This window comes from Eublepharis macularius, chromosome 3 (assembly GCF_028583425.1).
Source record: "Eublepharis macularius isolate TG4126 chromosome 3, MPM_Emac_v1.0, whole genome shotgun sequence".
In the NCBI taxonomy this organism is placed as follows: Eukaryota; Metazoa; Chordata; class Lepidosauria; order Squamata; family Eublepharidae; genus Eublepharis; species Eublepharis macularius.
Window position 1 is genome coordinate 159,963,006 of NC_072792.1, and position 22,796 is coordinate 159,985,801.

The 22,796-nt window shown below is 40.8% G+C and overlaps 1 protein-coding gene across 1 annotated transcript in view; it reads right to left on the minus strand.

Moving 5' to 3' along the window:
* Positions 1-22,796, minus strand: part of DDX10 (DEAD-box helicase 10) — a 242,076-nt gene that overhangs the window by 186,178 nt on the left and 33,102 nt on the right. The window contains exons 10-12 of the mRNA XM_054974856.1: positions 12,835-12,936; positions 9,735-9,822; positions 813-901 (exon numbers count right to left, since the gene is read on the minus strand). Of these exons, the coding sequence (XP_054830831.1) occupies positions 813-901; positions 9,735-9,822; positions 12,835-12,936 (279 nt within the window). The remainder of the gene's footprint in view (positions 1-812; positions 902-9,734; positions 9,823-12,834; positions 12,937-22,796) is intronic.

Below are 22,796 nucleotides of genomic sequence, written 5' to 3' on the forward strand. Positions count from 1 at the left end.
TATATAAGTGCAGTTGTTGTTGTTGTTGTTAGAGTGATAATGGATTCATAGTCTGATTTATTATGAGGAAAGTGTCTTCACGTGAGTTCACCACCACCACCCCAAACTAACTAATTTAATGTTTGTTGTGGATGTATTTAACACTAATGTGTTAATGTGGTTGTATTTAACACTAACGCAGAATGTGTGGAGACAGGCCACATCACCCGGTCTAATGGGAGCCCACCTCCTTTGGTACACAGAAATGTGTGCTTGCAGCATCTAATAGGGAAAAGCTCTTCGAAAGCCTCTTTTGCATTCCCTGTTGGAAGAAAAGGAATTAAAGATCCTGTCAACAGTGTTGTAGGGAAGGCTGGCCTTTGCAATCAGCCTCGGGAAGCAGGGACACAGATGGAAAGACTCTGAGAGTCTTGCTTGGCCCCCAGACTACCAGCAGCCTATTTCCAACACAGAATTAACACTGTAGTGTTAGAATGGCTTTAATCTTTGTAAATGATGGCTGAGTGGACTTTAAAAAACTTCAAAAAATAGTACAGAGCTATTGTGTATGGCAGTTGGGGTTAAAAGGTAGCAGAGTATAATTATGTATTAATTTACTGATGTTTTCTATGGTTTGCCAATATCTATACCTTAAGAAGCTATATTTATAGGTGCATCATACATACAAATTTCTAAAAAGAATGTTGTCATGTACAACTGGAAATAGAGCAGCTATTGTTTGTGCAGTTCAAAAGACATCGGCAAAAAAACCTCCCACAGCCTTTTACACAGCACTTTCAGCATTTGTGATGATTAAAGATAATAGCACTTACAGGGCATATTCAGTCACAGGTAGCTTGAATACATCAAATACTTCTTTGTTCTTCATTAGGTAGACGGATCGTAGATAGGAAACAAAACACTAAAGGGGGAAAAAGGAAAAAATTTACTTTGAACATTAAAAAGAGGCTCTCTCTTGAATCTAAAACAGGCAAAGTGATCCACAATGTTGAATAACTCAAATCTGTGCTCTGTATTTTAGTTAAAACGAATTAAGATTTAAAAAGATCACCTTTTAGTTGTTCCTAACGATTGCCAGTGTCAAAATCAAGAGATCATATCACCTCCCCTACCACATCCCCGCCATTATAACATTTGCGATATCTCAGGCTTTGGGGGAAGTTGCATCTTCTGAACTCTACAAGTTACAACTTAAGCTAGTAAGAGGGAAAAAAGAGTACAGTCTTCTTACCGGACCTTATTGGTGCAGCCCTCTTTTTCCTGACTACAACTTAAACTAACACAGCTGAAGCACAAATATGAAAGCTATGACCTGAAAAATCTGAATTAAATTATGAGTTGAACTGAAGCAGATGCCCAAAGGGCATCTAAAACCAGGGAAATTGCCAATAAAAAACAAAACCTTGCTTCAGCTAGAGAAAAAGCAATTTTATACTTAACTAGCAACAAAGCTCGTTGTGGGAAAAACTACAATGGGCTCTAGAAAGGGCAGGGCAGGCAGGCGGACATTGCATACTCCTCCATGACTGATCCCGGCTTGGGGGGGGGGATTGCCTCCTGCTCCACGCCTGATCCGGGCCAGGTGAAGGCAGAGGGCGGTCATTGCCACTTCCTCCGCTCCTGATCCCTGCCAGGTGATGGTGGGGGCGGGCACTGTCACCTGCCCCACACCTGATCCCGGTAGGATGAAGAGGGGGAGTGCATTAACTCCTGCTCCGCGCCTGGTCCCAGCCAGATGAAGGGACGGTGGGCATTGCCTCATGGTCCGCTCCTGTTCTCGGCAAGGTAAAGGGGGGCAGGCATAGCCACCTGCTTCGCTCTTGATCCCAGCTCAGTGAAGAGGAACCGGCATTGCCCCCTGCTCCGCACCTGATTCCAGCCAGTGAAGGGGGGCAAGGATTGTCACCTGCTCTGCACCTGATTCCTACTGCGGTACATTCTCTGGAGGAATAGGCTGCCTTGCCTGGGCTTCCCTCTGCAGCAGCACACCAGGGAAAGAAGTGAGTCATCTGGAACACGCTTACTCTTTTATATAGTAGGAGATTGTATAAGCTACCTCAAACTCATAAAGGTTTTTACAACATCGTACAAGGAAAAAAGCCTCCAACACATCAAAATAAGACTAGCAGCCCCTCCAATTGGCTAGCAGAATGAGGTCTCTGGATTGGCTCAAGGTGCATATTAGATTCCCTGTCTTCTGCTTTTCTTTGGTCCCTGCTACTTCCTAAGTTTCAGGCTCTCTTATGTTTATGGCTCACGCTGCTGACCTCAGAGACAATATAATACAATACTAGATTCAGGTATAATGTTAATAGGCCTGGCCTAGCCCTGACAGCTAGCAATATGACTGTTCCAATAACAGCATAGAGGTTTTGCTTCTTCTTTTTTTAAATTAATGACCACAGCCATGTGTGATTTCTTATTCAAACTGGCGAAGGGAAAAATAAATGAGGAATGACCATTGTTTATAATAAAACCCAAAGTTACCTCAGAGAAATTGCTCAGCTACAATTATGATTACCCAATCCAGTATTTTTAAACTCTGTTTGCAATTGCACACATTCTCTGCCTGCAATTGCACACAGTCTTACTTGAGATTAAGCTCCACAGATACTAAACAGGACCTACTGCCAGGCAACCATACACAGGGGTGCCGCCAGAATGTACTTTCAGTATTCCAAAGTTTCTTTAGCAATTCTAGTTATTTCATAATGCTAAATACCTCCCACATAACACCCACTGAACTTTTTGGGGGGGGGTGCTTCTCCCATTGCCTTTCAAAATGACCTTCCTTCTTCCATATTTCTTAAAATTGAAGCTGTTTGCTTTATCCTTGAAAACCATTTTTAAACACTTAATAGAACTGCTGGTATGGGATTCTCTTGCCCTTAAAACCCAGCTACTGAAACAACAGCACAAGCAACTGTACAAACAGCTTTAGCGTGAAGTTTCATATTACCCAGGTTGCAATAAAACACTGGAAAATCACTCCTATAAAATGGAATAACCTGCTGCTACCAGCATGCCCTTTCGTTTGGCTGGTAACTCAAGTGTATCATTCATTAAATCATACTGTTTATGTTTCCACTGCACTGTTCTGTAATTTTTGTTTTGGGAAGTACAGGGGAGAAAAAATAGTTTTATAGGAATATTTACTGATCCATTTTTGGAATTCTCATTTCATCTCATTTTCCCAAAATCCCTTATGGAAAATCTATTACTTAACATTACATTTTTCAATCTTTTTTTTTTTAAAAAAAAGAGTAAAAAAATACTAGGTGATTGGGTTATTTAAAATAACTCTTATGGCTTTTGTTCTGGCACATGTACACATTCTTTAACTTGAGCTGTAGAAAAATCCATTCTGTGTGCATGTTGCATCGGTCGCGTTAATTACTTTGGCTTGCACATAATGATCAGCATCTGCTGCAGCTATGTGCTGTTTATAGCATGGACAAGTAACAACTCACTGAAACAACTGCTGCAATTGAACTGCTGAAATTCAGGGTCAAACATTTAACAACACATAGCAAGAATCTTAAGTAACAGCCAAAGATGTGTGGGGGTCAGCTATATTACCAACAAAAATACATACTGCAAGACAATGGATTGATCTGACATCACAAGAATGAATGTGGAAGGTGCCACTGTTTGAAATAAATGGTTTGCAGGGCAAGCTCAGATCACAGTTTTCTTGTTCAGGTTTAATGGTAATCTACAGTTTGCAGGGAAACTCAGAAATACCTAATTGTTTCACAAACCCAAATATCTCTCAGGCTCATTCGTATAGCAACAAACCAGAATTTGGTATTACTTTTGAAACAAGCTGTGTGCTACCCAAAAAAACCTGAGTGATAGTTTCCAGTTTTCCCTTGGGCATGCATAAATGCTGTTATCTTTCTCACAGCCAAAAGAGAAGCCAAATCGTGACACAAGACTACAAAACGGAAACTAACACTAGAGAACTGGCATGTCTTTTATCTACTTTTATTTACTTAATTTATACCCCAGCTTTCTTCCCTATGGGAACCCAAAGCAGTTTACAAGGTTCTCCTCCTCCATTTTATCCTCATAAAATCCTTGTGAGACAGCTGAAGCTGGGAGTATGTGACCAGACCAAGATGTGAGAGATGGTTTCAAGTTCCACCCTTTAGAAGCCTCAGCCAATTTTCAAAGGATGGACTGGAATTTTGAAAAGGGGAGAAGAGGAGGAGCTTGCAGGTTTAACTGCTGACCAACTGACAAAGTCGCGGGTTGCTGGATTTTGGTAGGAAAGGGGTTAGGAGGTCTTGTGGTTACACAAGGAATCCTCTAGGGACTGAAGATAAGTTGGGTTTGGGTGCTGTTCCTGACAAAAACAGTTAAAAGCCTTTCTGTTCCATGTTACAAGAAACCTGCTTCGTAGCTGCTACTCTTTCTCAGGCTCCAGATGTCCAGTAACTTTGTTACTGTAATACTGAGAAGTCTGAAGAAAAAGAAAACAAAGAAGCAACCAGGTGGCATATACCACTGAAATAAACCTGTTTCTTAGTTGTTTTAATCAAACCTACTACGTGGTTTTTGCGAGCGTATAATCACCTCATAAAAGGCCAAAAGAAAATTGGGTGACACCCTAAGTAGAGATGTGTAGTTCGGTTCAGAATTCAGATTAAAATAACAAATATTGGCTGATAAAATAAAATCCAGGTATTCTGAATAAAAAATCAAGTATTTCGCATATTCACGAAATGTTCAAAAATAAAAATCAGTACAATTCCGCCATTTGTTTCCTATGGGAAAATCACTCTGGGAGCTATCCCATGAGATGGAGGGATCATTTTTCAACCAAACGTCACCTAATTTGGAGGGAATCTCATCCCAGCTGTTCTCTAAAGACTCCCAAAGTTTCATGAAGATTGGACACCAGGGGCCAGTTTTATGGGCCCCCAAAGAAGGTGCCCCCACCCATTTCCCATTATTCCCCATGGGGAAAAATATCTAGGCACTATCCAGGGACTGGCAGTGGCATTTTTTGTGCAAACTCCACCAAATTTTCAGGGGACTCACTCCTGACTGTCCTCTAAAGACTCACTGAACCAAATAAAAGAATCAATTCAGAATTTGGGGGATTTTTTCTCAAATTCAGTAAAAAAAATCAGATTGACTGGATTTTTTGGGGGTGCACACTCCTAACCCTAAGTTCAAGCCCTTTGTTGAAAACTAGAAGACTAAGTAGTCCCCAAAGCCTCATTTATAAAAATAAAAGAATGGGAAGAAAAAACAAAAGAAATTTGTAGGGTTTGAAATTTAAATCTCTAGTTTCAAGTTCCAGAGATGGGATCTCGCCATACAACTACTATACCACATTCACTCTCAAATGCTTCAATAGCATCATTTGTTCTAAAAATGTTGCATTTAAGAGTTATTACATATTGTTTACCCCACAATAACACTATTTCTAAAGCCCTATAAATTTTCAGGGAGCGGCTACACCTCGGTAAGACATTTCAAAATGCAGTCCCCAATACATCCAGTAACAAGATCATGGAAAGAAGACCTCTGGCCAGGACCTTGAAAGTCCAACGGCCAGTTGCAACAGCTAAAACTTGATTAGATGACCCAGTAAGAATCTGTATAAGGTAGCTTGATATGTACCTAAGATCTGGGTTGCATTTCCATTTTGATGCTGTTGCTGTCTCAAAATTATTTTAGGCAGACTCTAAAAGTGTACTATCATAAATGAGTGTGTTGGTATTGAGTTATGAATATACTTCAATCAACTGGTATTGTAAACTTAATGCTATACTATTGTTTAAAAATAAACAGAAACATTTGTATTTTCATGGTATGGTGATTAGACACTATTTTTTCAAGACATGCGTACACAATAAAGTATGTGTTTGTGTGTTTAATGCGCCTGCTATAACCAAAGTTGAAGCAATAAAGCTTGATTGAATTCAAAATTCAATTTGGCTATTCCACTGCAATATCTCTAACAATGCCGCAGGGTCCGACGACAAAGTGATGGATATGTATGACTTTAATATCTAGGGCTGTCACAGATACAAGAGATCCAGAAGAAGCAGTAAATATTCCTTTTCTTGCCACACTATCATTCTTGCGCAAGAGAAACTTGCAAGATGTAGAGAACACAAAATTATTCCACCATAGGCCTCTCTTAACCATAGCTTAAGAGACCGGGGAGCAGCACCACAGGATCACACATTTTCCTTGAGGAACCCATTTCCTAGTCTTAATTGTAGTGGGGGTGGGGGGGCTGGCACAAATGCACCAGTTTTGTCCATGCTTAAGGCTAAACAAGTCCTCCATAAAATCAGCATTCTTTAACTAGCTGGTTAATTGCAGCACATTAGTATGGACACATTCCTCAACCACACTTAAGGCACAAGGAAAAACTATGTTTCAAGGAAAAGAGTATGTAATCCTATGGCCCACTTCCAGATGGGGCAGTGCCAGCTTCGTATTACTTGGGCTCAAGTAGTTCCTTGCATGCACATATATGCACTAAAACTTACTTTTCTCTCCAGACTGCAGCCCCTTGGTTTGTTCTTGATGTTGGCCAACCCACACTGATTTGGAGCAGTCAGGTGGTCAGGGCAGGGAAGGGACATGGCAACAGCATCCTCACAGCCCGGCGATAGCCCTTATGGTCATTAAAAATGCTCCCATTTTCAGTCTGCTATACAGAGGTTTGCTTAAACACTGTAAAGTACTGTTCATAAATGTACAACACTAATTATGAATGGAGTCAAACCAACAGCTTCTTAATTGGGAGAGATGGCTTTTTTCCCAGAACTGGAGAAAGCTATGTTCCTTTTTTAAAAAGAACAAAGTCATATGGCTGCAAAGACTGGCTACCAAAAACTTGCATTACAAAGTCATGCATGTTCCCGTACCCACCACTGCCATTACAGTGGTCTCCTGTAACACTTATAATTGTTTTTAAACACATCCATAGCTTGCCCATATGATGCGAAGGAATAGACTGCTGGACAAGCAAACAAACCCCATCCAACCAGCTGCATATGGCAATTTTCAGCATCCATGCTAGAGACTCACAGGCTTGCAGCCAACTTTAAGATAAGCAAACAGGGACTCCTTAAAGTTCAGAAAACAGAAGCAGACATCAGCATGGTCCAGATTGCCTGTGAATGCTTGAGTAAAAATATGAGCTGGTGCCATCAACTAGATCCTACCCAAAAAGTTAGATGCCTTTCTTTAAACATTTTGAAACTGTACATGAGCCCTCTTCAAGTCTTCAATGAAAAGGAAGCAGATTGTAATTTCACATTTGTATTGTGCTGCAATAAAAGCTATTTTTTAAATACAACAATAAAACCTGGATTTACAAGGCATGTTCATATGTTCATAACAAGGTCTGTCAACTGTGACAACAGCCCTTGTTTGAACTCATTCCATCGCAACCTTGAAACATCAAAAAAAATGCACTTCATAGTTTTTAAAAATGGAACGGGTGGGGGGAAATCATTTAAAAATCGACAAAATACAACTGTAGGTTTTGCAAGAAGCATCCAGGCTGAAATGGAACCTTTGAAAGTGTGCATTGTCAAGGAAGCACCTGCTATCCCTCATTAAATTCTAGTAAGGCCATAAATACAGGGCTTTCAATCTAGTGTGCAATCTGGCACTTGTCACAAAGGCAACATCATCTTTAGAGATATTATTATTTTACATGTGTAAATTGTCCTGACCTAGCAAATTCATCTGTCACATCACCATCATTATTAACCCAATTTCCTAGACTGGAGCAGAAGCAAGAGAATTTCTCTATTGCCCTGTCATTATTTCTTGCGGTGAGTTATAATATCAAACTATCGATTGCAGAAATTTGCAAAAGAGCTGGTCAACAGTCAAAGAAATTTTACAGAATCACGGTAAGTAATCAGAGAGGTAAAGTCAAACACTGCAGTTAGGCATGGTCAAGTCAAACACCACTGTTTTTATTATCTGCTTCTGTGTGCAGAACATTTTTATGTTTCTAATTTATTATATCTGAATGAGGAACATTTGTTTCTAATTTCATGCCCAAAATGGTAGCACCATCACTGTCACATCCCCATCCTTGTCGACCATCATTTTTTCAAGGCCATTAAGTCCAAGCGATGTTTTGAGTGTTTTTGCTACTGCCTTGGTTGCCATTATGTGAGACTTGAGGGCCTTGATGCCTATCATGCAGGTCTTCTGCTCCTGGTTCTTTCTCCAAGTTTAGCACAGATACAGATTCTTTCATCTTTACCTTCAAAGCAACTCTCTAGGGCTTCATAGGCGAAGAGATAGTGATTGATCCATGATTACCTAGCAATTTCATTGTTGAATGGGGATTTGAAACTCAGATCTCCACGAAATTCAATGTTCCCTTTATTACATTGGCTCCCAACACTTCTCCTGAATGAACCTCCGAATGATAAGATTTCTCATGCACGCACGCACATGTAACAGCTTTCGTCAAGTGGCAAAGTGCATTCAGAAACAAAGAAATGTCCGCTAAGGAATAGTATCAGGCAAAAGTTACTCTACAGTGACTCTGTCAAAAATGAATGGATCCAGACAAAATTTTCCACTAGCAGAAGAGTCTTCCATCAGCAGAAGAGAACTTTCCTGCCTCCCACTGCAGCTCACTGATCTCAGCAAAACGCTGCTCTTAGGAAACAGGAGACATTCAGGAACGGCACGTGGGGGAAACTGGGCATCTACAGCAGGAAGGAGGAACTGGTAAAAGTTATACCTCCCCTTCCATTCGCAAAAAATATAGTCAGGATTCCACACAATGTGAGCAGCCATTGGAAAGACTAGCAATACTGTTAAGCCAACAAAGTGTTACAGGTTCTTATCAATATATTACTCACACATTCTTCAGTTCTTATGTCAGGCTCCACTGAGACAGTAAATTGCTCTTGGACTATGCCCACTTCATGCTGCAGGCTACCATGCCTACTTCATGCTGCAGGTGAAGGGGAGCTACATGCTCAATAAAGACAAATCAACAGTTTGGATCCTGCCTAGAATTTCTATTGAGTGGGGGACATCTTAGCCAATTTGCCCCTCCTGCAACAGGATGAGCATTGTTCAGGAACACGTTCCCTCACCCCTAAAGAAGAACATTTTGGGGAGCATTTTGGCTACTGAGGGAGGTGAGGAAATCAGTGAAAATTGTCCCTTTCTGCAGCCAGCGAAGTCCTAGATGAGATCTGTGCCTTCTTCACTAGTTTTTCATGGGAACACATGCAGTTCCCCTAACTGCAGTCCCAACGTTTTACCTCCTCATCTACTTTTTGAGCTATGCCCCAGAAGATAGAATTAAAGCCATCTGGCAAATTTGATTAATGTACTCTGACAAGGAATGTGAAGACGTGTACTAGTAGGGAGTACTGTGCAGAATTTATGACCCCTGATAAACGTTCTTTAATTTAAAAAGAAAGCAATCCCATTTTACACAGTGAAAAAGATAACAGAGTAGATTAAACTTGCCACAGCTCCTGAAAGAAGGAAGTAAATTTCCTACCGGCATTGAATTTTACCTTTAGGCTATACAACTTAATGAATTTGAGAATCCAAATGTGCCTTAGAAGTTCTAAGTCTACTGTTAAACACTCTCAAATACAGATGAGAAAGACTGGGATAGAAATTAAAAATCTAATTAAGTTTACTATTTTAAGAAACATACCACACTATGCCAAACACGTCATTAGAGTGCAGTTGAATTTGTAACTTACCCTTTGTGCTTTCTCTTTCAACCCCTGATCTTGAGCTAAAGAGGACTGCATCTTCTTTTGGACGTCTACAAGCTTCTCGGGGTTGATTCTGGAAGAGAGAGAGAACGCAAAGAGGAGGAAAGCTGAATGGTGGTGCAGAGACTACATCCCTTTCTTAAAATCCTTACGGTCATGAGTTCAAGACCTATAAGTGAGTTCAAGACCTAGCCTAATTTTGGGGGAAAGAGGCCATGAGCTGTGCTTGGGAGGTTCAAGCCCCGGAATCTCCACTTACAAGGATCAAGTAGTAAGTGATGTTAAAGACCTCCACCTGAGACCATGGAGACCTGCAGGCTGTCAGAACAGACAATACTGACCCTGAATGGTGTGACTCAGTATGGCAGCTTTATGAGCTCACATGTGCACTTAGTTAATTTCTATAATTTTGTTCTGTTGACATCTACACAATCCAGCTGCACTAAACACTTTGAATCAAAGACACTATGCGCCAGAGGAACATGTAGATAGAACAAAATGATAGGAACATGACAAAAGAACAAAATGGTAGGATCTAACTGTTTTTCTTCTCCTAAAGGATTCCAAAGCCCTGTATCCAGTTCACAGGAGCAATTTTTCATTTTCTCTGTATTATTTTAAACAGATAAAAGCTACTGCCTGCTCCTCTGAACAGGATTCAGCTGAAATCATGTCAGGCATGAAGACCGGTCTCCTCAAATGAATAATGCAGGAAAAGCAAACAGAAGCTTGGACCTTTCATCCAAAGAACAGTTTATACTGGATGATTCTTCAAGGTAAAGCCACACAATTAACACTAAATTGCTTCTTGAGCTTATAAAAAAAAGGTGGAAAATTGAGCTTACTGAAGAGGGAACTAAAATATACAGCAATAATACTTCACATTGACACGGTATCTCTCCAGAGAGAACTGTAGAAGATTTTTTTAAAGTGCTTAAATAAGGCTCTCCTTGGGAAATTCCAAAGCCTGAGGCATTTCAGCCTAACTGGTTTCACAAACAGGTAGAACAGACAGATATGAAGATTAAGTGACACCACCACAAGATCATGGGACAAGTTTATGACATATCTGTGTCAACATCTGACTGCCTCATTTTAGCCTTGAACAATATTTACCTTCCATGGTTTCTCTCAGCTGCGGAGCATTACCTTTGGGATTTCAGTGACAATAAGCAACTCTGAGTCATGTATACAGAAAAAATGTTTAAGGACTTTACTAATTGAAGACAGTTATACCATGCCTCACAAAAATGCCCATATAATTACAATAACGCCAGTAAAGTCAGCAATAATAAAAGACTATCAGTATTAAAAGCATTCGATCTAACTGTAAAGTGGCTGGCCTTCATTACAATCACAGCAGCAAGCCACATACAAACATGGTAGCAACATACTCAAGGGACTCCCCTAGGTATGTAAAAAAATATGCTTTTGTAAATCGACTAAAAAAAAAAACTCAAGTAATCTGATGAGGACAAAATATGCCCCAGGAGCAAGGGATGATGAGAGCAACTGAGAAGCAGTTAAAGGAGAGGGGGGCTGGCCTGCTTAAGCCACTGAGAGTTTAGAAAATGCTTATGGGAGAGCTCTCGAGAGCTGAAGATTTCATAATTCGCTTCTACTGCAATTCATCACGGCTTCTCCGCTAGTCACAGCAGAAAATCCAACCAAACAGCAACAATTGTACGAGCAATCACACACACACACACAAAATTGACGGTACAACTATCACCTATCATGACGAGCTGCGAAAATAAAGCCATATTCGATTCAGAAGGATAGGCATCCAAGTGAACAAGAACCAAGGAATTCTCCGTATGAGCTCTGTAACAGAGAAAGCTCCATCTCTGGGGGCTTTATTTAATCATGTAATAAGAAACCTCCTCAAACTATAGGGGCTACATAATAGTCTAAAAGTACATGTGCAACAATGCTGCTGAAACTAATACAGTCTGGCCTCATATGTTGCTTTGGTAATATACTAAAGGATACATTATATTATATGGAAGGGCCTTATTACTCTCTTTTGCCTTTTCAATATAAAAAGATCAGTTGGAATGCCAACATCAACAGAAAAGAGTAAAAACCTTCTCTTCATGTAAATTGGAAAAGGAAAAAGGGTTCTAGCAGGCATCTGGGTGCAATGCTCCTGGGTGCAAAAGCCATTTGCCCATCCAATGCAAAATGAGCTCCTTTCTACAGCAAACTGTTTCTCTGCTTTTTAAAACCACCATTGCAAGTCGCTATATCTCTTTAAGAAAAGAGAGAAAAAGGCATTTACAAAGAACCGCAAGCTTAATTGCACCCCCAGTTTATCTTCCATGATTTGAAAAAGCATTGTAAACATTACCACAGCTACTTCACTAAGACCATATGAACCAATTTCAGCATATATCAAGTGACTGTGATATCAGGCACCAAACGTTAATTGGGTTTGTATGCATGAAGATATAAAACAGATATAAAACAAAAAAAGAAAGGAGAGTACTGGTGCACTCAACTGAACTTATCTCTGAGGAAAAGGACTAAAGACATCCTTCCAGAGACCTTATGCAGCCATATTTCTAATTAGCAATTTAATACTGCAGCATACGATCATATTATACCAGGCTTCTAATAGTCACACAACACACTTTTGTCCTGAAGTAGAACTGTCCCCAAACCGTATACTTTGAGAATCACAAAGAGTAAAATTTAACCTCTCCTTGAGTTTGTGCATTTCACTGTACAGGGTGTGCCTCTGAGAGCAGTAACTCATTCAGAGATACAAAATCTCACCTGTGGAAAGGCGTATCTGCTGCATCTCTACAGTTTGTGCTTAGATACTCCAACCATACCTTAGAGTGAAAATAAGGCCGAATTACCACCCCCAGGAGAGAGTGGCCAGTACCCAAGTCAGAGTTTTTAAACCATTCAGAAACACAGCAGAAAGACTCTTCTTTTACGTGGGTATTGGGGCTCAACAACAGCCTTTGATATATTTTCCATGGCATGCTTGCAATTTGGGGTTCAACGTAAATTCCCTCTGGAGAGGGAGATAAAATGATATAAAATAGTGTAAGTATGTGAAAGCAGAAGAACTTACTTGATGTTGTTGATTGGAACCTTCTTCTGTACCAGCTGCTGAGCCATGCCTTTTTCCTCTGAGGGAAGAAGTATGAGCAAAGCTTCCCCACCTTCTTTGTACCTAAATCAAGGAACAAAATCAATAGCAATAGCAGTAGTGGTAGAAGCAGCAACAGTAATAGTAATGATCTGATTTCCATCTTCTCTCATGCGTATTGGCTGTTTGCTTACACAAGGATAGAACAGTTGAGATGCACAAGAGTTGGCACTAAACAGAGGCTCTATTGCAGTCATCCATTTTAACTCAAAGAAGCATCTGGGAGCAGATCAATGCATGGAAATCCTTTCTTCCATTCTCCTGATTTCCATGCCCCCCAGGAGCTACTATTTGTATGGTTCCTGTATTTTTCCCTCACGGTTCAAACAATAACAACAACATAACATTCAATTTATATAGTGCTCTTCAGGACAACTTAATGCTACACTCAGAGTAGTTTACATGGTATGTTATTATTATCCTCACAACAATCACCCTGTGAGGAGGGTGGGGCTGAGAGAGCCCTGAGAGAGCTGTGACTAACCCACAGTCACCCAGCTGGCTTCCAGCTGAGGAGAGGAGAATCAACCCCAGTTCTCTAGATTAGAGTCCTGTCACTCTTAACCGCTACATCAAACTGGCTCAGATGAGAGTATGCTTTTAGATTGACTGGAGAAGTCCCCTGGGCTCCCAATTTCATATTCTTGGTTTACATAAACAACTTGTTACATTTATTGTGTTAATTAAACACAGTGCACACCACACTTACTACAACAAAGCAATGCTCTAAGTACCGCTAGGAAAATTATATTTTATTCAACAAAAATAACAGATAAGCAACATTATAATTTAACAATTAACAACTTGAACAACATCCCTCCCATCTCATGGTTCAACACAAATAAAAAAGCTGTGTAAACAAGGAATAATATGCAAGGAAAAACCCTAGCTTGACTTAGGAGCCCAGATTAAAGACTTCATAGTATTATTCTTTGTGGTAATAACCACCTTATTCATAAGAACGCTAAAGAGTAATAATAGTCTTGTTTCCACTTGTCATTTATCTTATCATCATCCTTTGTTAAATAATCTAAAACTGGGGACCACTGTTCTAGGAGGTAGGATTTATGGTTTTGATTTTCTCTTTGAGTCAATTGGTCTGACAGCTTTTCCATTATGAAATGATCCCATATACGGGCTTGCCAATTAGAGATAGTCGGTATGTGTTTTTGGTTCCATTTGGATGCTATGACTAGTTTTGCAATCACTAATAGTGATTGTATTAAATTAAGTCTAGTTTGGGGGATTGATGAGTCTTTCCAGTGGCCCAGTAAGATTACTTCCACCGTTCCAGGTATTGCATAACCAGTAATCGACTCTATTTCACGGATTACTTTTTCCCAAAATGTTTTGATAAATTTGCAATCCCACCAACTGTTAGCAGAAGTCCCCAGCTCTCCACACTGTTTCCAACAATTTGGTGAGGAAGAGTGATTCATATGATTTAGTTTGACAGGTGTTAAATACCACTGTGTGTATATTTTGACAGTTTGCATTTTAATGTTTATGACTTTAGAGGTGAAATTCTGTGATTTCCAAATTTCCTTCCAATTCTCGCTGAAGGGATCTATGTTACGTTCTTTCTGCCAGATTCTTTGATAGGAAAGTGGTTTGTTTCCCTGTTTTGTCTCTAGTAGGATATGATAGATTTTGGATATTAGACCCCTCTGTTTGTCTGTATCTTTACTTAACAATTTCTCATAGTCTGTAGGCGGGTTCTTTAGTGCAGTTTTGATGCTTTCGTCTTCTGCAAGATGTTTAATTTGTAAGTACTCAAACCAAGGAATACATGAAGGGAAGCCCTCTTCCAGCTTTGATTTTTCCTGTATTAAGCCTTTTAGCGTTATATCAAAAAGTCTTGTTTTGTCATTTCGATTCCACCATTTGTATGAATTAGGTTTTAAAGCTGGACGAAACCAATTTTTGCTAGGAAGTTTTTAAAGAAGCTAAAATAAAGCTGACATTTTTGGAAAACTATACTGACATCCCTACACTGGTAAAAACAGGGGTGAAATGAACTGTAAATGAAGACAGGCACAATGGCCCTCAAGGTAAAGAGGCAAGAAGTTGACATTCACAATTTCCAAAATCTGCCTGCTCATCTGAAAAAAAGATTTCAGCTAAAATGTCTTAGAGGGAGTTTGGCAATTTGCATCAACAATCACGAACACTTACAGACTGCAAATATGACCAATTCATTGATGCAATCTATTATCAAGTAAAGTTAATTGCACATTTAAAAGTGCATGCTAGTCAAACAGAAAAATCACTGCACTGAAATAGACTATTTTAAGCACTCTTGCTACCCTCTTTTAAGTAAAGATGTATGAAGCCCACACCAGGTCAAGGTCCTGCTCAACTGCAGGGGCAAATTCCTGCTTTCCCCTCCAGCTCTAACTAATTGACATTTCTTCAGCATCTAGAACCCAAGACTTGTGGGGTGGCTCTTGGTGACATAACACTGAATGGCTGCACTCCCACATGCCCCCAAGAATTGTACCACAAGATATTTGTTGGAAAGTAAGAGTCAGTAGCACCTATAAAACTAACAAAATGTGTGGTAGGCTATGAGCTTTCAAGAGTCACAGCTCACTTCTTCAGAAGACATTCGTGAATGTGTGAATTTGCAATCATATGGCTTTGAACAGATGGACTGTTCAACACACACACACAAATAAAAATAAACAAAATTAACATAGCCAATTTCAATATGCAAAACACAGAAATTCAGTTAGTTGGTGGCTGATTGTTCCTTCCCATCTCCAATTTTCATGTGCAGCAGTTATCACAAGCAGGCAGGCGCTGAAATCTTAGGAAAAGGCTGTCGAGTGTGAGGGGCCAGGTGACGGACCGGACATTGTAACTCACAGTCCTGAAGCCCTGAAAAAGAGCTCTGAAAAGTCAAGTGTCAAGAGCAAAAGGCTGAGACACAGCAACCGAGTGGGGAGAGCACATCTCTGTTATGATGAGGCCCTTGGGAAATCAGCTCGCTAGTATCTGGGCTTCTTTGAGGCCCAGGGAGAAGCCTCATCTTTCTTTGAGCTCCAGAGATGAGAGAATATGCAACAACTGCCTGTGGCAAGGTGGCAGTCACATTCAGAAAAACAAAACCACAGCACTGATAGCTTCCATCATCTGTGAAACAGCCCATTACAACGCACTGACTGAGCAAGTGTGGAACACCACCTGCTTCACTGAAGTTGATGGAAGAAAACCCCATAAGTTGCTTTGCATTCTCCCAGCACAGAATGGAAGCATGTGTGAACTGAAGATCTCCTTACTTCAAACTGTCACAATCCTCCCCAAGTTGCTATTGCTAAACTTTGGCAATATGCAAAACACATGTAAATACAACCGGGCAATTATCCAGTCCATTTAACAGCAGATGGCTCGTCTCCAACGTTTCAAGTCACACACACAAAGCCCAAATCAGACTACGTCTTTCTATCGGACCATTTCAGTTAACCAGAAATTGTTTATTTCATATGGGTGATCTCCATTTTGAAAGCACTGCATGCGACAGCGCTTTAAGAAAGAAAAGAATTTGCCAAGTATGAATGGCTTTTTTTATTACAGGTAATTGCCTAATAAACATTAAAACGCTCGGTCAGACTAGCACAATGAGCTCTTTGAGCATTCAAAACCTAGGGTGGACAAACGTCCAGCTCTATGTATTATGGTTCTACTGAGCATTATATGCTTGGACTTCATTAGTTTGGATGCTCAAGGCTGCTGAAAGTATTACCCACAGGAGCTTTAAAGGAGCTGTGTGGTTTTGCTTGCAGACAAGCTAATACCATTTACATAAGGGTTATCAAAAACACCCCGTTTTTTCAGGCCTTAGGAAACCCATTCCTCAAAAGCAGAAGCATGGGCTGGCCAGCTCACTGCAACGTTAAACGACATGGAATGACTACTGTTAAAAACAAAATGACTCGTGTACTAGGTGTGCAGGAACCAACACCATTTGCTTTAAAATAGGGGGGGGGGGGCGTTGTCCAGCATTGATACCATTACCGAAATTAGTTATTATGGGGAATTTAAAGTAGCCACAGAAACTCTTTCGTGCAACATTACCTTGAGTATGTCCACCAACAGCACTTCAAATCTTGCTGAGATGCTCTCAATTTGGGAACTGCACAAGAGCATTAACATCCCCATTCCATCCTCTCTGGAGACGGATGAAGAGAAGCTCATGATGCAAAGAGCTTCTCCAGCATTCTGTGTAATAGGTGCACAGACAAATTGGAAAACTGCTCTGAAGGCCTCTGCATGGTGCAGTGTTTATAGTGTCTGGCTAGGAGACCCAGATTTGCATCTCCCATTCTGCCAGGGAAGCTCGCTTTTTGATCTTGGGTCAGTTACTCTCTCTCAGACTAACCTACCTCACAGCGCTGCTGTTGTGAAGATAAAATGAAGGAGGGAAGAATGGTGTTATAAGCTACTTTGGGTTCCCCCACAAGGGAGAAAAGTGGGGCATAAATGCCCAATAAATGATTTTATTTACTTCATTTATACCCCACCTTTCTCCCCAAAGGGGACTGAAAGTGGCTTACATAATTCTCTTTTCCTCCGTTTTATCCTCACAATCCTGTGAAGGAGGTCAGACTGAGACTGTGTGTGACTGACCCAAGGTCACTCAGGAAGCTTCCATGGTAGAGTGGGGATTCAGATTTGGTTCTTCTGGATCCTAGCCGAACCACTATACCATAGTGGCTTTTTACACACAATAAGAAATCTGTTACGGTTTCTGGCTATGATACACTGTTATGCAGGCCTTAGGATTGGCCACAAAGGGATGTCTAACCTCTCCCCCAGCCCTTTTCTGTGGTGCAAAGAAGTCTCCATTGATGACTTCAGTCCAATGGTGGGCTACCTCCCAGCAATGGGAGCCCTGATCCAGAGCACACTCTCAGAGAAGCATACGCATCTCAGCAGATGATTAGCCTCTAAGGGCCATGTCAACATACAACAGTAACAAACCTAGGTTAGCCTTCAAGCACAAACCTGAAAAGGAGCCACAGCCAATCCCTGTTCTGTGCAACCTTAAAAAAAATTGTATCCATCAAGTCCTCCAGGCAGCAAACAACATTTTACAAAACAGCATTATATACAGCCAGTGTCAGGTTTATTATTTATCTATTGCACTGCAGTCCACCTTTCTCACTGGGACTCAAGGTAGATTACACAGAATAAGTCAATACAACCAACAGGATGAGATATACAATAGACAATGAAATAGGATTTGACTTGTAGAACCAACCAGGGATCAGACACAGTGGTGAAGCACAAACGTTAAAAACACGACATATTAAATTATGCAAAAATTACATAATAAAAACCTAACTACAGCAGCAGATAATATGAACTATATACAATGGTATCGTCAGGGCTTTTTTCCACCTCTTGAAAATGGTCACATGACTGGTGGCCCCACCCCGATCTCCAAACAGAGGGGAGTTTAGATTGCCCTCCGCGCCGCTCCAGTGGGGCCACCAGCCATGTGACCATTTTTGCTGAGGGCGATTTAAACTTTAAAAAACTCCCCCCTTGTTCCAGGTGACCCAAAGTGACATCATTGTGCGGTCCTGAGTTCCACCACTGAGTTCTACCACCTCTTTTCCCAGAAAAAAAGCCCTGGGTATCGTCTACAGTCCCTAACCCTTTACCCCAAGCAGAATCATTTTGTTACAGTACTGCCCTATACTCTGTGCAAAAAAATCCTCATGAACAATTCAGTTTTGCTTAGTTTGCAAAAAAAAAACAGGTGGGTGAGAGCCTTTCTAGCCTCAATAGGCAAGCCATTCCACAAGATGGGGGCTACAACATAGAATGCACACGTACAGGCAGTTGTTGATTTTGCCCGTCAGCAGGATACAATCATCATCATGTATCAATGCACTTTATTATAAATCACGGCATTCACATGGTGCTTCTCAGGTCTACAATGAAAGCATTTAAAAAGTGAAGTATTAACTTGCTGCATATCCCTCAACTAGAGGGGGGGGGAACCTACATTAGCATGGCCTTTCAAAAATGAAAGCTAACTACTGCTGTCCTCTAGTGGCATTATATTCTGTTATATAAAACATGATTTTTAAAAGCCTGCATGGATTGGCGTCTCCAGTTAGAAGATCTCAGACAGGAGATGTAAAATATCTTTCTGCACCTGAGACCCTGGAGAGTCACTGCCTGCCAGGATAAACAACGGTCTGATGGTATAAGCAATTTCACACACTCAGAGATATGCCACATCTACGGTCCTCCATGAATAAAGGTCAACCGAATGTTATGGTTGACTTGTCTGCTAAAGTCTACAAAAAAGGGCAGGGGGGCTGAAATGCAAATATTTATAAGAAGCCAGTGGAACTCTTCTGCAGATTTTTTAAAAGAACACCTGGAATTCTCTACCTTTAAAAATGCCATTTTATCTTCATAGCAACCACCGTTTGAGGCAGGTTACACTGACAGAGAAAGTGATCCACCTAAGGTCATCGGGCAAGCTTCCATGTAGAGAGGAGATTTGATCCGGGATCTCCCAACCCTAGCCCAGCACCCTTATCACTACACCACATTACACATATCTGGATAGAATCGATTTTACCCTCTACTGTGCTCAGACACAGCTCACAGCTCTACCACTGAGCCACAGCTTGCCATAGCTTCTCCCAGCTTACAGACCCATCCTCCATCTTTCAACATGGCCAAGGGGAGGGCAGGAAGAGGAGAGGTACTCCCCCACCATGCCTGAATCCAGCTCAGCTGAAAAGCCCAAGAAACATATTCTATTTAACTTTAATTGTAATTCGGGTAACATTTTGATTCCCTACGTGCCCATTCTGGGAATAGGAACCAAGATTAATAAATAAATAATGCTGACAATAGCCATTTTCCCCACAACAAGCATCACTGCTGGAGGGCCCCTCCTCTACTGCTACACCCTGCAAAAGGCCATGAGCCCCACCATATACTTTTACGCATTTACTCTGCAATATCCAGTCTCTACAGTGGCATATATTCATTAGCTGCCTGCACATTTATTTATTTATTTAATAAGAATCATTAATAGAATGCTTAACCCCAAATGACTGCCCTTCTCATTGGTCAGATGAAAATCATGTTGTTGTTTACTAGTCCGCTATCGTGGGTCGAAGAAAAAAAAAAGGGAAGTCAGTGCACCCTAATGCATACGTGCACTTGCTAGCTACATTTTAAAAGCCTTCCCAAAAGACAAAATAGACACAGTGATTTATTAGGACAGGTTTCAGGGACTGTTCTTAGTAAACAGAAATAACTGGAGCGTAATGTTCTGAGCTCCTGGATGAAAATGTGACAAGACACCAAATCCTCCCATTCTAAAAATGCATAGAAAGTTTTTAGTAAATTTTGCACACAGATCTAATAACTTCAGACTTAAATAGTAATTTGTCCACTCAATTCTAATTACGGAGGGCACACAGACTCCTAATTAAGTAAGGTATTTAATTTAGCTTTCATTCTACGAGTTATGAACTTACATGGCCCCTGAAACTTTCTAATTACCTCCTTAATGGCTACTAAACTGTTGATTTTGTATTTATGAAGTTTTGAAGTTTCCTCATTTTCTGAGCTCTGCTGTATTCAAGAGCTGCAACCTTGTAACAGGAGTATGTACAGTTGTTAGAAGAAAGATCAGAAACAGTAATAAAAGATGTAACCTACAGCATTCTAGAGTTCTAACGTTATTTGGATCGCCCCAAGACTGTTCAGCAAATTCTTTCTCTGACATCACTTTAGCATTTTAAAATGAAAATTCAATCTGAGTAGAAAATAGAGCAATAGAGAAAAACTCAAGCCACTTCACAATTGTTTTAACACTCTTTTTTTTTCAAAACAAGGATTCTAATCTTATGGACTGTCAGTTTTGACGCAACTAGCAGTGTAACTGCCAAATATGGTCCCCAGATGCCAACTCAGAGGAAGGGGCGGCATTTATGGAGGGCTGTCGTCGTGGAACTTGCTAGCAGTGTACCAAACGAGTTAGAATCCCAATGACCCACCCTCCATCACTTCCTTAAACTGGTCTCCTGGTGCAACTAGTTGCCAGCCAGAGTGTTATACTTATGAACTTAACAGGCCAACAGAAGAAGACAGAGGTCCAAAGACAGTAACAGAAGTATACGTAGGATATCTGCACATCCTGATTCCACAACTTTGGTTTCCAAATTTATACATGCACTGTACTGTACGTTTTATTACTGTTGTAGGCCAGTTCTGTAATTGCTACGCATTGAATGGCAGTAATGCAAGGGAGTGCACCAATACACTTTTCTGATATTTTATTCAGGCAAATAATCACCACAAAAAAGTGGTTATATTTGCAGATGCACTAGGCCAGATACTATCACTGCCATGTGGTGGTGACTTTGTCCACAAAGCCATTAAATACACAAACATTTCAAATTTGCCATGCAGGCCTTGACACACTCTTAAAAATGAACAGTCACGCATATGTTCATCTCCCACCTAGAATATGAAACACAGTAAATGTGCTTATTCTCCTGTTAACCATGTTTCAAAAAGAAGACTGGGATCAAAGTACAACAGTGATATCCAGTGTGGTGCCCAAGGACATCATGCGCTCACCAATGGTTTAGCACCCACTAGCTTCCTCAAAGCAAAGAGCCAGTCCTAGCTTTCTTCCACTTCAGTAGAACAGGATGTACTTCAGAAGAGCCCAAGAGGGACCATATTCCTGCAGAGTTCATCCACTCAGAATCAGCTGCCTACGCTGAAGGAGGATGCTTAGCTTAGAACCTCCTGATTTGGCCCCGACGCTATGACGGCCATTTTGTGATGGCACATATTCGCCATTTCCAAAATTCCAAAAGTGCCCACAGGTTCAACAAAGCTGGAGACGACTGAAGCAGAGTATCAAATAAGTATCAAAACAGCAGCGTTATCTGTACAGATTTCTTAGCATTTCCTTTCACAAGCAATTCCCAAAAGCACAGACACCAGGTCATGGGAAATCACAGGCAGTTTTTGTGAAGATGTGGGATATATGACATGAAATATATTATCAAGGGAAGATATAAATATATAACTAAATATCCCTTCACATAAACAGGTCTGGATAACTGCTTCTCTACCTATGTTGCCAAATTCAATACACAACAAGCCTCGTGCACCTTTATTACTCAAGTTGAGGGAGAATTTCAGCTGCTCTGATTTTCCCTCCACTACAGAGATTTGACTGGATATGCCGCTGTATCTCCTTTCTCTGGTCTAAGAGAATTGCACAGGGTGGGCTCCAAGGCAGGCGTTCCGTCTCCCCTTCACCTGTGCCACAATTCTACACAATCAATTTTGAGGCCAGGAATGACTTTGCCCCCTACAACTCAACTGAGACCCCTTTAATACATACGTGCCCCCGCGTGACTACCACTTCTACTGCAATCATCACTTTAGGTGACAGCCGCCAACTGCCTGTCCCTGGCCTTCAATAGAGGTTTAATGGGCTGTTATTTACCACCAGGCCATGAAAAGTTTCACGTGACCATTCTTACACGTTAACCATCAGTTAAAGGGACAGTATATTTTTTCTCCAGGCCTTCGCTTCAACATCCTGGCATTGACTAATTATGCAAGTAACCAATCTCCTAAAAAGTCAGACATCACTAATACAGCAAACCTGCCAGGAAACAAAACAGTGCAGGTTAAGTCTTTTACACATACCCAGACCTGTATAGGAAACTGATGCAGCCATCAACTATCACACTGGGAAAGGTACAGTTATTGATTTTAATATTTAGAAAAATTTATATAATGCCTCTCCTGAGACCCACTTGGGTCAGCACACAGATAGCACAAAGGTACCCCCCCCCAATCACTTTTAAGCGCAT